At 42.3% G+C, this 22,347-nt stretch overlaps 1 protein-coding gene across 1 annotated transcript; it reads left to right on the top strand.

The window, feature by feature from the left end:
- The first annotated feature begins 2,004 nt into the window (after positions 1 to 2,004).
- LOC127299571 (E3 ubiquitin-protein ligase RGLG3) lies at positions 2,005 to 9,022 on the top strand. The gene is made up of 12 exons (XM_051329546.2): positions 2,005 to 2,135; positions 2,301 to 2,807; positions 5,376 to 5,460; positions 5,540 to 5,680; positions 5,766 to 5,879; positions 5,963 to 6,060; positions 6,157 to 6,236; positions 7,301 to 7,406; positions 7,482 to 7,609; positions 7,711 to 7,912; positions 8,640 to 8,696; positions 8,794 to 9,022. Exons 1-12 carry the CDS (start codon positions 2,121 to 2,123, stop codon positions 8,872 to 8,874), a joined length of 1,614 nt encoding a protein of 537 aa, XP_051185506.1. The 5' UTR covers positions 2,005 to 2,120; the 3' UTR covers positions 8,875 to 9,022.
- The last annotated feature ends 13,325 nt before the right edge of the window (positions 9,023 to 22,347 follow it).

Below are 22,347 nucleotides of genomic sequence, written 5' to 3' on the forward strand. Positions count from 1 at the left end.
GGATCGTTAAGGAGTAGACATGTGCATGTAGCTAAGCATACATATCTACCTCATTAGTATTCATACCAACACGGATATACGTGCACATGCAGCTAGGCAACCTCTAGGCTATTTACTTTGCATTAGGATTAGGCAATGCAAAGCAAACATGCGTGCATTGCTGGGTGAGGAAGAGCGGAAGCATAGATTTTTTGATCCTACCGAAGGAGTTTCAAGCACGGTTAAAGAGCACTATTTGGCTTGGGCCTTTCCTACCAAAGATTTGAGCTAACTAAAGCGACCCGCGGCCAAAACTGGTGAATCCTAGCTTGTTACTGATCTTAACGAGTAGCTCACAAACGTATTCAGCTCGATTTGTTTAGCTCGTTAACCTTAACGAGCAAAAAACTCATGCTCAGCTCAGCTTGTTAAAAAAACGAGGCGAGCTCAAACGAGTCGAGCAAATGAGCACTCATTCAACTCGCTGAGCATCGAGCTTTTTGTCCAGCCCTACTCACGACCCGAGGCATTATTCAACTGGAATTTCACATCAACTTTTAAGGTGTATATAATGTTGAATTTAGGTGTATAAAAATGGAAAGTAAATTCTAACTTTCTTCTTTTCCTTTCAATATTTTGTCTGCCCCAAAATAAAAGGCACGTTTTTTACTCGCATGGTCCTTGTTGCACAATCTTTTTTTTACGGGTATTTGATGTACAACTTTAACCACTCATGTATACACAATTGCAGTTTCTGAATGTATTAATGGTATCGCTGCATTTTATTCGTATTGAAAATCTCTTTTATTTCTTAAATATTTATATAAATTTTGTGGAAATATTATAGGTTTAAATCCTAGTGAAAGTTATAAGTTGTTGATCCTCGAAAATTTAATACGGAGAGGGAGTACTAAACAATTGGAGACATTGCTATGACTCTGAATAATTTTTTGTTTTACTGGTGTAAGCTAGATTTTTGTATCTTGTATTTTCTGTGTTACAAAAAAAGTTTGTAACTTCACATACCCAATTCGAAAATCCTGAGCACTCCTCGGGAGATTGGACGCCACCATGTCCGAGTCTGAATCGGCCGGCGCTTCCGACAATCGAGTTGATGCCTACTCCGCCTACTTCCTCGTGCTTTCTCTCAACGAGGTTGACAACCGTTTCCACATAAGTTCAAAACTGTTGTTGCCTTACCATGTCTCACCGGCGCCGCGGCGGCAGGCCGCTTGACGATTCATGCCGTCTGCCTAGCCGGTGAAGCCCAACGCCAATGATGACACGAAGGTGGCCGACTCCATCGAAATCCACCAGAGGAAGGGCGCATACGACGTGAGAGGAAGCTGATCATCAGGTATGGGATGTGGCAACCTGCACGTGGAAATAAAATGCACTGATTATTTACGCTTCTCTGGTTAATTTGTTATTTTTGATGGAACATGAAAATACTTAAACGTGACTATAGTTTCTGCTTGAGGTTCACGGTTAATGTTGACACTAATACTGGAACCGTTCTGCTAGGGGTTAGTGTTGTGTGCAACTGCCTGATCTGTTTCTATGTCAAGCTACACCCGTCGGTTTCATCCGGAGTTCCAACGGCACCAAGCTGCTGATTGCAAAGGAGGACCATGCTGTTGCAAGTTGTTCTTCAATCGTTTTTTTCTTGTTTGCTTCTTTTAGTTGTGTTGTAAGCTGTTCTCAACTTTATGTAATCTGCCGTTGCGGCTTTATTAATCTAAAGCTGGACTAAAACCCTATGTTTAAAAATGAATAAAAAAACTCAAAATAGATAATAAGGTTACTCATCCGAGGACGGGAAAAAATGGAATGAGATATAGCCGGCGCTGAGATTTGTGAAAACATCCAACAGTCCAAAAAGTGAGCGTGTGCCAATTGTAAAACAGATGGCTGTTGAATAGGAAAAGTGTTTTGTTTTTGGGACACGCCAACGAACCTTAATTACACGCAAGCACAGCGCTGCATAGGCACTGAAAAGACTCGCTCGCACAGATCTGTGCAGCCTTCACCCTCTTCCTCACTCTTCGTCTCCGGCTGGCATTCGAGCCCAGCTTCGAAGGCCAGGTCTTCTCCGGAGTGGGAGCATATCTCACCTCCGTCCCGCCGTCGTCCTCCTCGGCATGAGCGGTTTCCTGGTAAGCACTCATTTTCCCCAAACCTCCAACGAAACGAAAACAGCTCTTGTTCTTGGAAGCCCTGAACTTTGATTTGTTCTTGTTCTCGGAGCTAATTAATCTTTGACTTATTTTTCTTATTGATTCATCTTCCGATGCTGGTCGCAATTTGTTGTGAATTGCTAGGCCCTAGCCGGCAAGATTGGCAGCTTCCTGCTGTGGGTGCTCTTCCTCATCCTGCAGACGGCCACCAAGGTCGTCGGCAGCCTCCTGGTCGCACCGCCAGCCGAGCCACAACAAGAACCACGACAAGAAGCGGCTCGTCGGCATAGATCACCTCCGGCAGGGGCGCACGGCAGCGGCGGCCCCGCAGACCCATACGAGCCGCAGCCGCAGCCGCAGCTGTGGGACCCTCCGCCGTCGCCCTACTCCGCTCCGGTGACGGATGAGTATTCCTTGTCCTCGATCCACAGGCGGCGGGCGAGCGCCCCGCCGGCTTCTGAGGATTTAGTGGTTTCCTCCAGTGGCTACTCTCGTTCGGGCGTAGCAGCGGTACCGGCGGCTCCGCCTCATGCCGTCTCACTGCCTCCAATGCTGCGGACAATAAAGACCCCGGTGTCGATCGCCGGAAACCTGCCCAAGCTGGAGAGGAAGTACTCCAAGATTGTGGACCAGTACCGCTCCTTGGATGAGGTAAGTATACATGGGATGCGGTGATGCTCAAATGTTCAATGTAGCACCCTGACCCGCACGTCAACGCAGCTAGATTTACTATATTTTGTTATACTGTAGGTAATTGGTATATTTCACACCTGTATGTATATTGTGGCCTTTGCCCCCTGGAATCTGCACGCGCAACTCGTGCACTTTTTTTTTTTCCAATTGTATTAATGGAAATTGCTAAATTGTTATGCTATATAGACAAAAATATAAATCTTAAAAACATGATTTTGCTTTATATAAATCCTTCCATGTGGTGTACACATCAGATTATTCATAAAAGAATTGGCGTGTGGCAACAAAAGACCGATGGAATTGAGGTCTACAACCTCTCTCTTTGGTCCACTACTCATCCCTTGGTGTCTCACTTTGTAACAACAATTGATCCCTTTCTACACACACCTTATCATTCGTTCTATTGCTATTGTGTTTTCTGATTAGTTTCGCTCATGTCTTTGACCGCTTTGACACCTACCATCTTAAGTATGTCCTAAAGCAAACATGACCGATGTTGCTAGATTTTTCGCTAGATATATTATTTTGTTGGTAGATCTTGATGTGTGATAATTGAAGAGCAAAGACACCGAGGTCTTTGACCGACAACGACAACAAAACCAAACATTCAATTTAATTTGTAGTTTTTCCTCTTTCACACACTCTCATTGGTATGAGCTCGGAATCAGGTTACTTCTTGTGGAAGAGATTAGAAGGGGAATTGGGGTTGGAGCTGAGGGGGTAGCAAGATTCGTCTTCATTTGCACACTGGGGCTTGTCCCCTGCTGTGTGATGAGGAACACCACATGGAAGACATCATGAATGCGTGCCCGTGGTGGCAGCAGCAGCAGATGTATGCCATCTCACGAATGGACTCCAAAATTTGGTAGGGGCCAACGGACCATGGAGAAAGTTTGGCATTGCCAGGACTTGCTAGGGACGCAACTGGATGGTGCTGCAGGCAAAGCCATAGCCATTCACCCGCATGGAAATTCACCGGGCAATGCTTGTTGTCTTGCTGATATTTCATGGTTTCCAGAGCTTCGAGTAGTTGGTCTTGGATGTCAATGACGAACTTGTCTCTTTCAGTCAGACCTTGATTTAGACCTTGACCCCGCAAAAAAAAAAAAGATTTAGACCTTGACCCACGGTAGCAACTTTGAAGCCCCGCTCAAACACGACCTAAAAGGCGCTGACTAGAACGGGGAATTCTAGCAGTACTGTGCGGAAGGAAGCCACATGAACCAATGCTTACTAGTCACATGCCAAACACCACAACTACATAACCACCTCTATTTGACTGTCCGTCTAAGGGTGGAATGCACAACCAAGTTTTAATTTGACACTGGCTAGATGGAACAACAACTCTGTCCAAAAGTTTGCTGGTCAAAACCAGGTCACGGTCATTGACGATGGATATCTGAAAACCTGACAATGTTGTCGATTAAAACCTTGATGATAATCGATGTGTACGGATGTCCTAATGTCCCAATGCGATGGCGTGGCTATATTTTGGAAAGCAGTCAACAATCATTATAATGGTAGATATGGTAAACCCTCCATGAAATTCAAGGAAATATCAGCCCAGATGTTCTGCGGAACCTCCAATGGTAATGCTACGCCTGCTCAATCAACATGTCATGTGTCGAGTTCTGTGGTGAGGCCGTCTCTATGGACGTCTTCCTTTTGAACTACTTGCTAAAGGAGAGCTTTGACGGCAAGGAGTGGTACGAACCTCAGCATGGCAAGAAGCTGGCTGTGAGCTCCCTCCACATGTTTGGGTGCCTAACATTCATGAAGAAGATGAAACTATTCCAAAGCAAGATCGAGACCCTGCCGTCTTCATGGGCTATGAGGCAGATCTCCGGTTGTCCGGCAGCGATGAATACCTGCCTGATGTAGCTGCGTACGAGCTGGAAGAAGCAGAGCTGCAGATGCTCAGTGCAGAGGAGCCCACCTCTTTTGCAGAGGCCAATCAAGAGGAAGTGTGGCGCGGGAGGTTACTGGTATGTAGGTTTGCTAGGTTAGCAAGTAGCACTAGTGAATTTAAACTTTGCCAGGTTTGCTCTGCTAACCGACTCACCACTGTACTCACTATATAAAAATCCATGTAGTGCATGAGCTGCAGTTAACCGCAGCATACAATATCTATCAAGCGACTTACCTGTCTGTGCGAGAAGAGAGATTTCCATCAGATTGGCATGCATGCAATAGTGTCTAATGCTTTGAACATATTATCCTTGTTTGCATTTTTGTATGCCTTCTTGTAGAGTCATGTTAGCCTCAAGGTTGAGATCCATGAACACTACTCTCTACGATCCATAATAAGTGTCAATGGTTTAGTACAACTTCTTGGGTTTCATATCTAGCCTACCCTAACTTGCTTGGGAAAAGGCTTTGATGATGATGATGATGATGATGATGATGATGATGATGATGATGTTGTTGTTGGTATAAAGTTGTACTAAATCACCGACACCTATTATGAGTGAGTAATATATTTAACAAGTTGTGGCACTTTTGCTCAATTATTAACTCTGTATGCAGGTTATTGAAGCATTAGCGCAAGCTGGTCTCGAGTCTTCCAATTTAATCATTGGGATTGATTTCACAAAGAGTAATGAATGGACAGGTTGTTAAAGGAAAACATATATGGGTTGAACACATCATTCATTCTCGTCGATTGACTAATTCTGCAATTCGCCGCGCAGGAAAGAGTTCATTCAATGGTATGAGCCTGCATCATATTGGTGATGTCAGAAATCCTTATGAGCAGGCAATCTCCATCATTGGACAGACATTGTCAGCTTTTGACGAGGATAACTTAATTCCTTGCTATGGTTTTGGAGATGGTAAATCTTACGTTTTTTTTGTTATTGTATTAATATATCATGGAAATGAAAATACTGATAGTTCAGTTATATTTGGAAAATGCAGCATCTACACATGACCAAGATGTATTTGCCTTCTATCCCGACGAGAGGCCATGCAATGGTTTTCAAGAGGCTTTGGGTCGATATAGAGAAATTGTTCCTCATCTTCGTCTTTCTGGTAGGAGAGCTCAATTTTATTGTCGTTGTTCAAAGCGTACATTCGTGGTCATTCTATGCATATACATTATTATATGTTTGAAGGTCCTACATCATTTTCTCCAATAATTGAAATGGCCACAACCATTGTTGAGCAAAGTGGTGGCCAGTACCATGTTTTAGTAATAATCGCTGATGGACAGGTACACCGTCGTCTATCACCCTTCGTATTTTTATAGGTCATGTTTTTCTTATATTATTGTATTATTTGGCCTGTATCTGAAGCTATCATTATACAGGTTACACGTAGTGTGAATACTGAACTTGGCCAATTAAGTAGCCAAGAGCAGATGACTGTTGATGCTATTGTGCAAGCCAGGTAATGCGGGTTTATTTAGGGTGGAGTATGGAAATGGTGTACGATAAAAAAAATAGTGGAAATAATTAGCAGAATCAAGATGCTATTGTGTTGTATATTTAATATCTACATGAGCTCTGGAACAAGACACGACAGATAATTTTTTCCGACAAAGGAAATATATTAATATCAAGAAGACACAGATAGATAATGGATTGTTTCATTCGTTTGCCTCAGTTTTCTATTGCCTATGAGATATATGGAGTTAGTTTTTCTCCAGTATATCACTAGTAATACCTTTTATTTTAAAATTTCTGTTCACGCGAAACTATATTTATGAAGACCAATCTTGTGCCTGCAATATTTGAGTCCAGCTTGCAACGAATATTGTCTAATTTTTTACTAATAACTATACAGTAGTAAGACACTGAAAGCTCTTGCTTCTTGTCTTGATTTTCAAATATATGTAGTAATTTCTGTCAGTGTTTAATCGTCTTTATGTTGCTCAATGTTAGAACAAAGCAATAAAATAAGCCAGATTACAATTTATTAAGATTGAAATAATAAAAGCAACTTTAAAAAAAGAAGCCAAGACAAATCAGGTGCACTTTTAAATATACACAAATCTTATGGTGAAAACAGAGGAGCCCGACCTTTTTGCGCTATGAGGTTAACAAAGTTGGTGCTACAGGCATAGTGGGAAAACAGCAGAGGTTTTACACAAAGGATGGTGCTTTTACATAATATTATGTATTATGCTACTGGTATCTGAACAAGAGGTCTATGCGGCATTTTGCTAGCTGCCTAGCTACATAGATGTCAGTGATGAAATTAGCTGAACTGTTAATCATTTTTCTACTATTTTGGCCAAGTTCATAGGGTTGCACATGGCTACGAGATGGTTGATACATGAAGCGAATTTTAAAAAACTGGCACAGTTGATGCATAAAGCTAGCTAAAATGCCCCCACAGCTTTGCATGACCAATGCCAAAAAAGTAACATGATAAATTCATAATATGGAATACAGGTACATCATATCATAACACTCTTGAAATAATACTGTACTGTGCCTTTCTTGTTGCAGTGAATTTCCCTTGTCTATAGTTTTGGTCGGAGTTGGAGATGGTCCTTGGGATATGATGAAAGAATTTGATGATAACATTCCCGCTAGATCTTTTGACAATTTCCAGGTGAATGCCAGCTAAACTATATGATTACTGGTATTCACATACTAGACAAAATAACCTTTTCATTTGCTATCCTAGTTTGTCGACTTCACTAGAATCCTGTCAAAAAAGACCAGTCAAGGCAACAAGGAGACAGAGTTTGCCCTTTCAGCACTCATGGAAATTCCTTTGCAGTACAAGGCAACGTTACAGCTTGGAATACTAGGGTATGGAGAAGAAAGAGCAAGTGTACTTACATGTAGTTTTTTGTTTATCATTCCTAGTTGGCTTGCTTGTTTCCTTTATCATTCTAGTTCTTACAAACCAGGCGACGAATCGCAAAGTCTCCCGAGCGGGTTCCACTTCCTCCTCCTTTTGCAAGTTATAATATCTCAAGGGCAGGACCATCTGGGGCAAATAGCTTCCAAAGTGTGCCTTCTCATCCTAGAGAAGAGGCAACTGTTGATTCGACAACCACACCATCAGTTACATCCCGGCCAGCTGCAGAGACAAGAGCATCAGAACTACAAGTAAGACAAAAAAAAAACTGCCCTGCTGCCTTGTATGATCTTTACATATTGATTCAGATAAGAAAAAAGGGGGAGTAATATTGTAGGATCTTGTGAAACACAACAATTCCTTTCTCAGCAAATAGTAGCAATCAAGAGACCAGACTTTGTTGGAGAAGTAGGTTGCTGGAGGACATTGTGTTGTACATGTTGCCTACATCTTAATGGGACAATTGCAAAATGTAAATAACCATTTCCCACAACAAATAAAGGTTACACTATAATCATGTAACATGGTGTTCTTTATAGCAGTCTCAATGTCTCACTAATTGGTCAAGTGATCATATATACCTCTATTTGACATAGGGAATTTCTCCATGCTTTATCCTTAACAGGTCATATGTATGACTTTGGGTGCGTTTGGTTTTTTTGCTTGGTTTTTTTGCTACAACGAGCTATAGCTTAGCCAAGCCCTGCTGTCGAGGGACTGCCAACTCAGATATCCTCCGCGAGCGAGTTTTTTCTGGCCCGTTGAGGCTAGGTAGTAGCTAGCCTAGAAAAGCAAACATTATTTGCTAGATTCAAATGGCCAGCTTTAGCCAAGCCAAGATAGATATTTTTTCACAGGATCCAAAAGCATCCTTTTTGTCATTAGTGAAGTTTCTTCTTCCACGAGATATTTCATAAAATGTCTTCATTGAACTTCAGCCAACGTCTGTAAATGTTTTTTTGTGTGGATTATCTGCAGCTTTGCCCAGTTTGTCTTTCCAAACCACGGGACATGGCATTTGGTTGTGGTCATCAGGTGAGACTTTTTTGTAGCTCTACTCGACCCCTGACTATTTTGTTGGGTTATCCTGCACTTTTCCAGTGGTTTCAGGGAAGTTTTTCTTTACCTGCAGACTTGTTCAGAGTGCGGACCGCAGGTTGCAGATTGCCCCATCTGTCGAAGGCCAATTGATACAAGAGTAAAACTATATTAGCAACTTCCTATGCCTAACTAGGTTTGATTGAAGTACCTGCATGCTGGAAGTTATAATCCATGGAAAAGAAAAGAATACCGCTATACTTGTTGTAATGTACATATGTTTAATAAAGCTAACTGTGAAGGAGGAAAATAACAATTCTGTACGCTCTCTGTTACGTGTCATCAGTTTTCTGATTTCTGGTTGCCTGAACTTTTTGAAAATCTCAATCACACAAATAGCAAACTACTAAGACTAGAAATTGTTGGAAAATGGTAGTGCAGTTTTTCTTCTGCAAGTAATACTTGCAGTGAGGCTGAAATGAAGATAGTTGGATGTTCATAAAAGCCTTAGAAAAGTAGTTGAAATTTTTATTTTTCTTTCTAAAATCAAGCAACATATTCTAGACAAGCCCAATAAGTGGACTACTCACACATAATTGGATGAACAATACTAAACATTGTATAGCAAATTTCAAAGAGGTGAATGATGAGTCTTACGATGCCGCCAATCGAATATCGAATCTAGATTACAAGTCGATGGAGAGGGGATGAAGGTGTGGATAAAGCGTTGAAGTTGATGGTGTTAGCTTCAAGGCTTTGGTAGAGATGAGATCCGATCTGGCGGCGGAATGGGATTTTTCTCTGTTTTTCGTCAAATGCCTTGGGTCCATCCATATTTTATACTGAGTTTGACGAGGCGGAGCCATCGACACTTGGTACAGTCATCTGGTATGGGCAGGGATGACCGTACCATGGGTTGTTAAGTCTTGAGTTGATTATCTCGCGGTCCTGGTTGACTTGGTGATGATTCCAGTCCGCGATTCTTCATTAAATACTCTTGATTTTCCTCCTATTTGCTTCTATTTATGCACAAAATAATTATAGCAGCGGATTTGCATATCTAAGTGTGAATTAGCATTTATTAATAGACATAGGAAGATATTGGTTTAGATGGAGATAATGTGATCGTTTTCACGAGCCATCAACGGTCCCCTCCAATCACTCCAAGTCGCCCATCGCGATCTTGGAGGAGCTCGTGAAGGACGAGCAGAAGAATCTTAAGTGTGACTTGCTCCGCGCATGCAGAGGTGAATTTGTTCCAGGTCGCGCCTCTTGTAACCGGCCAGTTCATGGACATGGTCGATGGCAACAGCGGCATCGTGGGGTCCACCACCGGCAGAAGCTACTACCTGCCGATGCTGCCCCTCCTCCCCCCGAGGCGGGCTCCAATGCCTCACTGCTCAGGCCATCAGAGAAGCCCAACGTCGTGTACTCTGACATCAGATGATACCCAAAAGCAAGTAATCTACAATACCCATAATTGCAGTTTGTGCTCTGTTTTGTAGCCATGATCATTGATCTTGATGCCTCTATTCAACTACGTATATGGCGTTGTCTCCAATCGAGAGTGGATTTGGTGTTCACGGGGTAGGTGAGCACCCCCTAGACACCGTTGGATTTGCTTTTAGATTCACACAATCTCAACTTGTAAACTGACGGCAACAGACGGTGCTAATGGGAATCTGCTTTTGCTTGTTTATTGTCCTCTTTTGTGGACCCTCTGTTGCTAATGGATATCTACTTTTGCTTTTGCACAAGTCTCTCATCCATCTCAGTGTGCGCTCTCTCCTCGCATCTGAACGAACAAAGCTATCCCCGCAAAATCTCTCTCCCGTTGATACTGCTTGGTGCTTGCTGCTATTGATACTGCTTGCTGCTGTTGAAGTGTCGCGAGATGCATCAATTTAATCGCGTGGACGCGGTACGAATCAGGAAGGCGGTAGTGAAAATCAGTTAGCCAGACAAGCCAGTACATGTCCACTCTGATTTGGTCCATGTCCCGAGAACTCGAGGCACGCGTGCGCATAAGGCCGGCCAGCTTGCGGCGCGCGTGCGCGGATGCGGCCAGCGAGGTCGAGGCGCGTCCATCGGCGAACTTGAAGCGCGGAGGTCGTGCGCGGATGCGGCTGTTGGAGATATGCCCAAGAGGCAATAATAAAATGGTTATTATAATATATCTTTGTGTTTATGATAATGTTTGCATACCATGCTATAATTGTATTAACCGAAACATTGATACATGTGTGTTATGTAAACAACAAGGAGTCCCTAGTAAGCCTCTTGTATAACTAGCTTGTTGATTAATGGATGATCATGGTTTCGTGATCATGAACATTGGATGTTATTAATAACAAGGTTATGTCATTAGGTGAATGATATAATGGACACACACCCAAATGAGCGTAGCATAAGATCAAGTCATTAAGTTCAATTTGCTATAAGCTTTCGATACATAGTTGCCTTAGTCCTTCGACCATGAGATCATGTAAATCACTTACATCGGAAGGGTACTTTGATTACATCAAACGTCATTGCGTAAATGGGTGACAATAAAGGTGAGATTAAGTATTCGGAAAGTGTGAGTTGAGGCATATGGATCAATAGTGGGATTTGTCCATCCTGATGACGGATAGATATACTCTGGGCCCTCTCGGTGGGATGTCATCTGATTAGCTTGCAAGCATATGAATGGTTCATAAGAGATCACATACCACGATACGAGTAAAGAGTACTTGTCGGTAACGAGGTTGAACAAGGTATGGAGATACCGATGATCGAACCTCGGACAAGTAAAATATCGCGTGACAAAGGGAATCGGCATCGTATGTAAATGGTTCAATCGATCACTAAGTCATCGTTGAATATGTGGGAGCCATTATGGATCTCCAGATCCCGCTATTGGTTATTGCTCGGAGAGGAGTCTCGACCATGTCTGCATAGTTCGCGAACCGTAGGGTGACGCGCTTAAGGTTCGATGTCGCATAAGTAGATTCGGAATATGAGATGGAGACCGAAATTTGTTCGGAGTCTCGGATGGGATCCAGGACATCACGAGGAGGTCCGGAATGGTCCGGAGAATAAGATTCATATAAGGGAAGTCATTTTCCGGGGTTCGGAAAAAGTTTCGGTGTTTGACCGGAGCTTCTAGAAGGTTCTAGAGGGCCACCGCTGGGCCCACCACCCCGGGAGGGACCACATGGGCCAAGGGAGTGCAGCCTAGCCTAATGGGCCAGGGGCACCAAGCCCTCAAGGCCCAGCCGGCCAGCCCCCCTAGGGATAAGATCAAATCCTGGAGGATAAGATCAAATCCCTAAAATCGAGGGAGCAACTTTGGAAGGGGAAGCAAACTAGGAAGGGGATGATTTCGGATCCCCCCTTTCCTTCTGTGCAATGGTGGGGCCCAAGGGGCTGCCTTGGCCGCCCCTCCCTCTATAAATAGAGGAGAGGGGCAGCCGACCATTTTCCCCGTGACACACCAAAGTCTGCCGCCCCCTCTCTCCTCCACCGCTAGTCTGCTCCGGCTTGGCGAAGCCCTGCAGCTTTTCTCCTCCACCACCACCACCACGCCGTCGTGCTGCTGGGATTCCGAGGGGATCTACCACACCTCCGCTGCCCGCTGGAACGGGGAGAGGACGGGCTTCATCGACACCGTACGCGCGACCGAGTACGGAAGTGCTGCCGGATTGCAGCACCGGGGACGATCGTCTACATCAACAATGAGATCTGATCTCGTAGGCTTTGGAAATCTTCAAGGGTTAGTATCTTATCAATCTCGTTGTTTCGATCTTGTAGATTAGATCTTGGGTGTTCCATAGATTAGATCTTGGATTTATTCGTCTTGCGGTAGGAAAATTTTTGTTTTCTATGCTACGAACCCCTTCAGTGGTATCAGAGCCATGTCTATGCATAGATCTGTTGCACGAGTAGAACACAATGGTTTTGTGGGCGTTGATGCTTTTGTTGCTTTAGTTTGTGTACTTTGCATCTTGCGGGATGGTGGGATGAAGCGGCCCGGGCTAACTTTACATGACCGCGTCTCATGAGACTTGCTCCACGCTTGACATGCAACTTGTATTGCATAAGTGGCTTTGCGGGTGTCTGTCTCTCCCACCATAGTGAAGATTCCAATTTGCACTTTCTATTGTCAACACTAGTATCACCGTTGTGGTTCATGTTCGTAGGTAGATTGGATCTTACTCGAAAACCCTAAACCACGTAAAATATGCAAACCAAATTAGAGGCGTCTAACTTGTTTTTGCAGGGTTTGGTGATGTGATATGGCCATGATGTGATGATGATTATATTTGATGTATGAGATGTTCATTGTTGTATTATGGCAACCGGCAGGAGCCTAATGGTTGTCTTTAATTTTTGTTAAAGACCTGCGTGTCTATTCATCATGTAATAGCTTTATTTCAAGTAGTTGTCATAGTAGCTATAAGTGATGGACACCCATGAAGCGGCGCCATGGACCTTGGTGCAATGCTGGTGATGATGGAGATCATGATCATGTGCTTTGGAGATGGAGATCAAAAGCACAAGAAGAAAGGCCATATCATATCACATATTATGAATTGCATGTGATGTTAATCCTTTATGCATCTTATCTTGCTTAGATCGCGACGGTAGCATTATAAGATGATCCCTCTCACTAAATATCAAGATAATAAAGTGTTCATCCTTAGTATGCACCGTTGCTAAGACTTGTCGTTTCGAAGCATCTCGTGATGATCGGGTGTGATAGACTCTACATGTGCATACAACGGGTGCAAGCCAGATTTGCACACGCGGATACTAAGGTTGCCTTGACGAGCCTAGCATGTACAGACATGGTCTCGGAACACGGGATACCGAAAGGTAGAGCATGAGTCATATGAATGATATGATGAACACTTTGAGTGTTCGCCTTTGAAGCTACATCTTTTCTCGTGATGATCGGACTTGGTGTAGTGGATTTGGTTCGTGTAATCACTAAGACAATGCGAGGGATGTTGTTTTGAGTGGGAGTTCACCTAGTTAATTGAAGAATTAAAAATGAACTCAAATTATCATGAACATAGTCTGAATAGTATTTTGAATTAAATTTGTAGAATTGGCATCCATTTTCTACCATGCGCTAGTCTTGTAATTGAGATAGAAATACTGTTAAGTCTGACAAGTAACTTTACGGATTGGTACCGTATTGTTAAAGAATCAAGATATGATTAAGTCCTAATGCAAACTTTTAGTAAACCTCACATTGATGATTCAAAGAGCAATGGTTTCAATTAGTACCTTAAATCATCTTGTCTCCGTGAAACTTGAAGTTCAAATCTGTTTGAAAAGTAAGGAGCTGAAATTTTTGTTTTCAGAAATAAGCAAGGTATGAGATATATATGATATCTAAGACCTTATTGCAAGATGATAGAATATAATCTAGTGAGACTACATAAACTCATAAGTTTTATGGGAATGTACGAAGGTTGAAGACGCCAGGCGTCCCAATCCTCCAACTAGTTGGGCACTAACGATATTCGCATATCCATGAGGTGATCGTCCTTAGAATGCACCGTTGCTAAGACTCGTCGCTTCGAAGCATCTCGTGATGATCGGGTGTTATAGATTCTACGTGTGCATACAACGGGTGCAAGACAGATTTGCACATGCGAATACTAAGGTTAAAACTTTACGAGCCTAGCATGTACAGACATGGTCTCGGAAAGTCGTCATGATTTGATGGATAAAATTATGAGTGAAATTGTTCATTACATTAAAGGTTAGTAATAGTGAAATCTAGAACGCTTGTCATGTGATGATCAACTTCAAGGTAAGAACCTCAAGGTTATTGGTATTTGACCAATGGACCTAGAAGTTATTGAAGGTGAAGTGTTTTTCTGAGAATGAGGAAAGCTAAAAGAGAAACTACAAAAGATATTTTGGCAGAAAGAAAGAAAATACTAGAAAGTCTAGCTCAGGTGTATATAGATGATATACATGTTATGAATGTATTCCTTGTTTTGGTCACACAATGAAATTCTTGGGTATTAGTACCATATTGGTTGGTATGAGGTGTTATACAAAACAACGCAATACAAGAATACAATGGCCTAAGTGACTGAAAAGGAATGTGACAGGAATGCACGTCTGGAACAAAAATAAAGTGTTATTATGTTCATCGTTGGCATTCTGTCTAGCCATTCAGATTTATAATAAAGAACTTTATAACTGTTGTATTGTTCTGGTTAAATGAAAACAACGAGTTGTTCAAATTGTAACAGGATTCCATGTACGATGGATAAGTTATTATAAATCTTTATGGTGAAGCACACATACATAACACTGACGCTAAAATGCCATAAGGCAAATGATATGAATTCCACTTATTAGTGGAACCGCCATTTAGGTCATGTTAGAAAGGAACGCATGAAGGAACTCCATGCAAATGGACTTTTGGAGTCATTTGATTTCTGAATCATTTGGCGCTTGCAAATCTCTTCTAAAGAGAATGACTTAAATCCCGTTCATAGGCCAAGAGCTGAACGGGCAATTAACTTAGTGGAAACATACATGGTGATGTATATGGTTCACTGGGCATAGTTGTGTGTGGGAGATTCTTCTACTTCATGAAAACTTCTAACAATGAATTGAGTATATATGTGGATATATTCGATAAGGAAGAAGTTTGAAACATTTGAAAGGATTCAAATAAATTTCAGCATGAAGTGGAAATCATCGTAATATAAAATTCAAATATCTATGATTTGATCATGGTGAAAATATTTGAATTACGAGTTTTAGCGAACATCTAAGAGAATTATGAAATTGTTCTACTACTCACGTTTCTTGGAGTATCATAGTGATGATAGAGTATCCAAGAGACGTATCCAAAACTTGTTGGATTAATGATGAGATAAAATAAAATGACGCCATTATATTTTTGTGGATTATGCTTTAGAGACTACCGCTTTTACACTAAATAGAGCATCATCATGATCCATTGAAATGACACCATATGAGTTATGGCATGGGTATAAACCCTAATAGTCCTTTCTTAAATTTTGGTATGCGTAGCATAAGTGAATGAGTTTACAACCAAAATCGGATGAATGTCTTTGTTGGTTATCCCAGAGAATTGATTGGGAATTCTTTCCACTATTAAGTAAAAGACAAAAGTGTTTGTTGATGTTACTTGCTTATTTCCAAGAAATTGTTTTCTAGCGAAGTATTTGAGTGGGAGGACAATGGAACTTGATAAGGTTCATGAACCTGAGCGTGATGATCAGAGTAGCACAGCATCGGAAATGGTTCCGGGAAGCAGCTACGAAGATCATGGCTCACATGTCTATAAAGTGTTATAGTCATGGAGATCAAAGTACCTATTGAACCTTGTAGATATGGTTTACTTTGTGATCAAATGAATGATTTGTGAACAAAGGATTGATTTTGAACAATGATAAACCAACTACATACAAAGAAGTTATGATGGGCCCTGACTCCGTTAAAATGGCTATGCGCCATGAAATCCGAGATAGGTGAACACTTTTTGAAAGTAAATGGATCTATAAAATTGATGGACTTGGATACAATATCCTTAAAGAAGCTTGACTTATCGAAAAGTTGTTTACGACAAAGTTCAAAGAGTTGACTACGATAAGATTAGATCTTCCGTGGCAATGCTTATAGTCTATGTGGATTATTCTAGTAATCGCTACATATTTCTTTTATGAGATATGATAGTAGGATGGCAGAAATACATTTCTTACCAGAAGTATGTATGAAGGATGTATACCAGATACAACCAAGAGTTTTGCTGGTCCGTGGAATACTAGATAGGTATACAAACTTCAATTGGATGAAGTAAGTATCGCGGAGTTGGAATCTTCACCGGATGAAATAATCAAAGAGTTTTGATTTCATCAGAAATGATGAAGATGCTTGCATTTGCAAGAAATTAAGTGGGAGCGCTGAGACATATTTATGTAGATGACATATCGTTGATTAAAAATAATGTAATCATGTACTTGATGTGATTAAAAGGTTTCATTGAGAATTAATTTCAATGAAAGGATATGGACTGAAACATATTTAGTGTCAAGATCTATGAAGATAGATTGAAACACATAATAAGTTTAAGTCAAAGTACATAGAATGAATATTGAAGTGGTTCAATATAAAAATATTAAGAAGGTGTTCTTTTCATGTGAAGGTTTAACAAGACTTGAGTGTATTTGACACTTGATGAGTAAAAACACATGAGTGATTTCAGATCACGAATAATATGTACAAAGTCAGATGTCCTGTGCTCTAAAATGTTATGAGCATATACCAGAATGATTCATGTAATGATCATTGGACAACAGTAAGAATATCCCTGAGTCCTTTAGAAGAACGAAGGATATATATATATAGTTTTTATATGGGGTAGTGACAAACAAATCGCTGTAAGGTGTTGCACCAATATTAGTTTGGTTACATATAAAAATGAAATTTCAATCTCAATTAGGCTAAGTGTTGTTTATAAGGTAGCACAATGAGCTAGAAGAAGTCTATGCTAGATTTAGATCAGTTCTAAATATTGTGACGGATTCTACAAACAAAGGCAGAGTATGTCATTGTTTTGACAATGACTGAAGATGTTAAGTCAAGGAGTTCTTTGAGAACTTGGTGTAGTTCCGACAGTGTCAGAACTTTGAAGCTATATTGTGTGTGACAATATTAGTGACTTATTTCAGACCGCGGAATTAAGGTTCCACCAGAGGACTAAGCATATACAATTAATGCCGACTCATTTGGAAAATGGGTGATGCGTTGAGACGCAAATGAATTGCAAAATACATACGTTTCTGAGCGCGTCAGATCCGTTGACTAAAACCTCTCCCGTGAGCAAAACATGATAAGCACCAGAAGACCAAGGTGTTATATCTTTACATATGTAAACTAGATTATTGACTCTAGTGCAAGTGGGAGACTGTTGGAGATATGCCCAAGAGGCAATAATAAAATGGTTATTATAATATATCTTTGTGTTTATGATAATGTTTGCATACCATGCTACAATTGTATTAACCGAAACATTGATACATGTGTGTTATGTAAACAACAAGCACTACAAGAAAAGTTCTGATAGACAACGTCTCAAAATCGTCCGCTAAGGGGTATTTTTCGTCGCCTATGGGCCTAACCCGACGATATGGGTTCCGTTGTGGAAACTGCGTCAGGCAAAGTCCAACGACGATTTTTTCGGTCCGTCGCGCTTGGGCGCCCTTCCGCCACGGAAAATCGGACCGTTGCGGAAGTGTTTTCGGGAGCCCGTTGACTGCTGACGTCATGCAACCGACACGTGGCGTACGCCGTTAACCGCGCTAACGGCGTTAACCGCCGAAACCCCGTGGTAGATGGTAGGCCCACACGAGGCCTGCCACGTCTTAAGCGGGCCGGGCCAGATGACATAGTTTGACCGGTCAACTATATAGCTGGGCCGGTCCATTAGTTACGTGGGCCGGGCCTAACCTCTAAGGTTGACTGGTCAAAACTTAAATGGGCCGGCCCATTTAACATGTGGGGTCCACCTTACAGCAACTGGGCCGGCCCATTTAGTGTGTGGGGTCCACCGTATAGCAAGTGGGCCGGCCCAACAAGCTAGTGGGCCGGGCCAAAAACACAGGTGGGTCCCACTTTCCTGTTAAAGGGCCGGCCCATTTAGTATGTGGGGTCCACCATATAGCAAGTGGGCCGGCCCAACAAAATAGTGGGCGGGCCAAAAAACACTGAGTGGGTCCCACTTTCTGTTAAAGGGCCGCCCATTTAGTTTGTGGGGTCCACCTTATAGCAAGTGGGCGGCCCAACAAAATAGTGGGCCGGCCAAAAACACAGTGGGTCCCACTTTCCGTTAAAGGGCCGCCCATTTAGTGCGTGGGGTCCACCATATAGCAAGTGGCCGGCCCAAGAAGATAGTGGGCGGGCCAAAAACACAGTGGGTCCCACTTTCTGTTAAAGGGCCGGCCCAATTAGTATGTGGGGTCCACCATATAGCAGGTGGTAGGCCCAACAAGATAGTGGGTCGGCCAAAAACACAGTGGGTCCCACTTTCCTCTTAAAGGGCCGGCCCATTTAGTATGTGGGGTCCACCACAAAAGCAAATGGGCCGGCCCAACAAATTAGTGGGCCGGCCAAAAGCACAGTGGGTCCCACTTTCTGTTAAAGGGCCTACCAATTAGTATGTGGGGTCCACCATATAGCGAGGTGGGTCACCAATTAGTTTGTGCGTTCCACCATATAGCAGGTGGGCCGGCCCAACAAGATAGTGGGCCCGGCCAAAAACACAAAGTGGTCCCACTTTCCTCTTAAAGGGCCGGCCCATTTAGTATGTGGGGTCCACCACAAAAGCAATTGGGCTGGCCCAACTAAGTAGTGGGTGGGGTCCACCTTAAAGCAAGTGGGCCAGCCCAACTAGAGTGTGGGGTCCACCGTCAATCAAATGGGCTGGCCCAATAAGTAAGTGGGCCAGCCCAATAAGTAAGTGGGCCAGCCCGTTTAGTTGCTGTTTATATGCTGGCATAATATGGGCTTTAGGAATTTGCGTGTGCACATATGTGATTTCGCTTAAATGGGCCGTTTAAGGGATGGGAATTCGTGATTTAGATATCGAGAATATTTACGCAAAGCATTGATTTCTCGTCGGATAGCCTCACTTACCACAAGCACCAAAGAAAAAATGCGCGAAAGAACTATAAAAACTAACTAAATATTACATCACTGCAAGGCATTGAAAAAATATTACGTAACCCAGAGAAATTGAATGGTAATTAAACCTAGCAATACAATGAAGCGATCCGGCAATCTTTTAAGTTGTCCATGCGGCACCTATATCTGAAACAAAGACATTACAAGTTAAGACAGCAACAATGGAAAGGCAAAGACACTACAATATTGTTTGCCAAAGAATTTGGAACTCATCATTTCGTCGTTATAACAAGATCATTGTAATGCGCACAATAAGCAAACAAAGAGTGCATGCCGCATACCAACGACCAATATAACGAGCATGTTAGAATGAAACAAATAGACTTACTACCGTCGAGTCCCATGCAAACCAACATGTTCAGGGAGTACAAAATTGGCATGAACAACAGAGTAGCAGGCTATAAATTTTGTAACAACGACTGAGCAAGATGAAGTTATGATGGCTACATCTACAGAGCAGGGAATGTAAACCAAAAAATAGAAGTTACGATGGCAAAAGCTAAAGAGGAGGGAATGTGAACCAACATGTGCCAAGTGCAATTACTTCATTTTGGCCGTGAACTAAATAATACTCCCGAACTTATAGTGAAGGGGATGCAAATCAAGATGTTTCGGGATATAAACTTGTAATGAGCAACACATAGAGGATAGTTGATCTTTGGAGCTTAGGATGGACCAGATACGAGAATATAGTGGGATCACTGTGAACTTGTATAAGAGGGAATGCAAACCAATATGTTCAGCTTTTCCATATGTGAGCGTCATGCCAAGTCGAGAAACAAGTCAATAATGCAGCTTTTGAAGAACAAGATGGCACGCAAAATTATTATCTAGTAGTATGACAAGTTTATTTGTACTACAAAGCTAGATAGCAGAGTGATAGCATGCCAAACTAAGTCCTTACTTTGTTAGCTTACAATGAACTAGATACAAAACAATGGCATCACCTGTAGTACAGGGAATGCAAGCCAACATGTTCATGGAGTAAAAAATTGGCACAAACAACATAGTAGCAGGCCATAATAATTGTAACAACGACTGAGCAAGATAAAGTTATGATGGCTAGATCTACAGAGCAGGGAATGTAAACCAAATATAGAAGTTACGATGCCAAAAGCTATAGAGCAGGGAATGCGAACCAACATGTGCAATTACTTAAAATTGGCCATGAACTAAATAATAGCAGGATGTTACTATAATACCTACAGTATAATTTTTGTAACAACGACTGAGCAAGATAGAAGTTATGATGGCTACATCTACAGAGCAGGGAATGCAAACCAAAATGTTCAATCGCTTAAAGTTAGCAATGAAGTAGAAAATAGGAACGTGTTACGGTCATAGCTAGGAATGAACTAAAAGAGCTTCAGACAAACAAGCATCTGAACCTTAACATGGCGCTAAAACAAGGGACTTACATTAGGAGAAGCACTGTGGGAGTCACAGCAGATCTTCACGGGGTTGATAGATCCGGTGATGAAGTACGCTACATGTGCTACTTGGGGTTGGAGAGACGGCCATTACACTTCATGGTTACTCATCTCATCTGCAAAAACGTAACGGCGCGTCGTTAGCACAAACAGGTTCCCCCAAGATTAAACAAGAACTTGCAGGCAAGCAATAGAAAAGCGACAGTAGAAGAGTTTAGATCATGCACGGCGCCGGTGAAGCAGATCCGGTTCATGCACAGCGGTGTCGGTGAGCAAGATACGATGCGGTGGACGACGGATCCGGCGAAGCGGCTCCGGTGGGGTGGACGATACCGCAGCTGAAGCGACTGCGGTAGACTCGCCGGATGAGCATATGGTTTCGAGGTTCGGCGGGGATGATCCGGTCCGGTTGATGACGGCGTCGATGAAGCGGCTCCGGCAGGCAGCCGGATGACGAGGATCGCGAGGGCTCGGGTAGGCCAGGGAAGTCCGGCGGGGATGTTCCGGTGCGGTGGTCGTGGAGGTGGTAGAGAGAGGGACTTGAGAAGTTCCGGTGGGTGGTCTCAGATGAGAGACTGAGGGAAATGAATTTTTTTTGGGAGGGTATCCGGGGCTAGGGAGGTGGTGATCCAAAAAATGACGGCCAGACCCCCCCCACCAACCGACTTTGCTGTCATCTCCACAGGGGTAGAATCGGAATTTGGAAGCGTGTGAAATTTTTGTATTTTGTGGGCGGGAAGTTTTGCCGCTATGAGATTTTGAATTTCGCTAAGGTACAAGTATAATGATAAAAAATTGTGAGACCGTACTAGTACCTCTGTTCAAGGCCGACTGTAAAATCAAATCATCATCAAGTTGAACATCGGTTACTACCATGATCATCATCGGACACAGATCTGGTGACATGCACCTGAAATTGGTGCATTCGTTGCAAAGTATAATGCTAAAAAAATTAGTGACCGTACTAGTACTTCTGTTCAAGCCCGAGTGCAACATCAAATCATCATCACGTTGAAAATTTGTTACCACGATCATGATCTATCTCTAAATTTGGCGCATCCGCTAAATCTGGCAAACTATAATGATAAAGAAATTGTGAGACAGTAGTAGTACTTGTTCATGGTCGAGTGCAACATCAAATCATCATCACGTTTAAAATTTGTTACCATGATCATGATCTACCTCTGAAAATGGGCGCATCCTCTAAAACTTGCAAAGTATAATGATACAAAATTGTGAGACCGTACTAGGACTTATGTTCAAGGTCGAGTGCAACATCAAATCATCATTACATTGAAAAGTGTGTTACCATGATCATGATCTATCTTCTAATTTGGCGCATCCGCTAAATCTCGCAAAGTATAATGATAAAAAATTGTGAGAATGTACTAGTACTTATGTTCAAGGCCGAGTGCAGGATCAAATCATCATCACGTTGAAATTCGTTACAACGATCATGACATATCTCTAAAATTGGTGCATCCGCTAAATCTCGC

The sequence above is a fragment of the Lolium perenne genome, chromosome 5, assembly GCF_019359855.2.
Source record: "Lolium perenne isolate Kyuss_39 chromosome 5, Kyuss_2.0, whole genome shotgun sequence".
Taxonomy (NCBI): domain Eukaryota; kingdom Viridiplantae; phylum Streptophyta; class Magnoliopsida; order Poales; family Poaceae; genus Lolium; species Lolium perenne.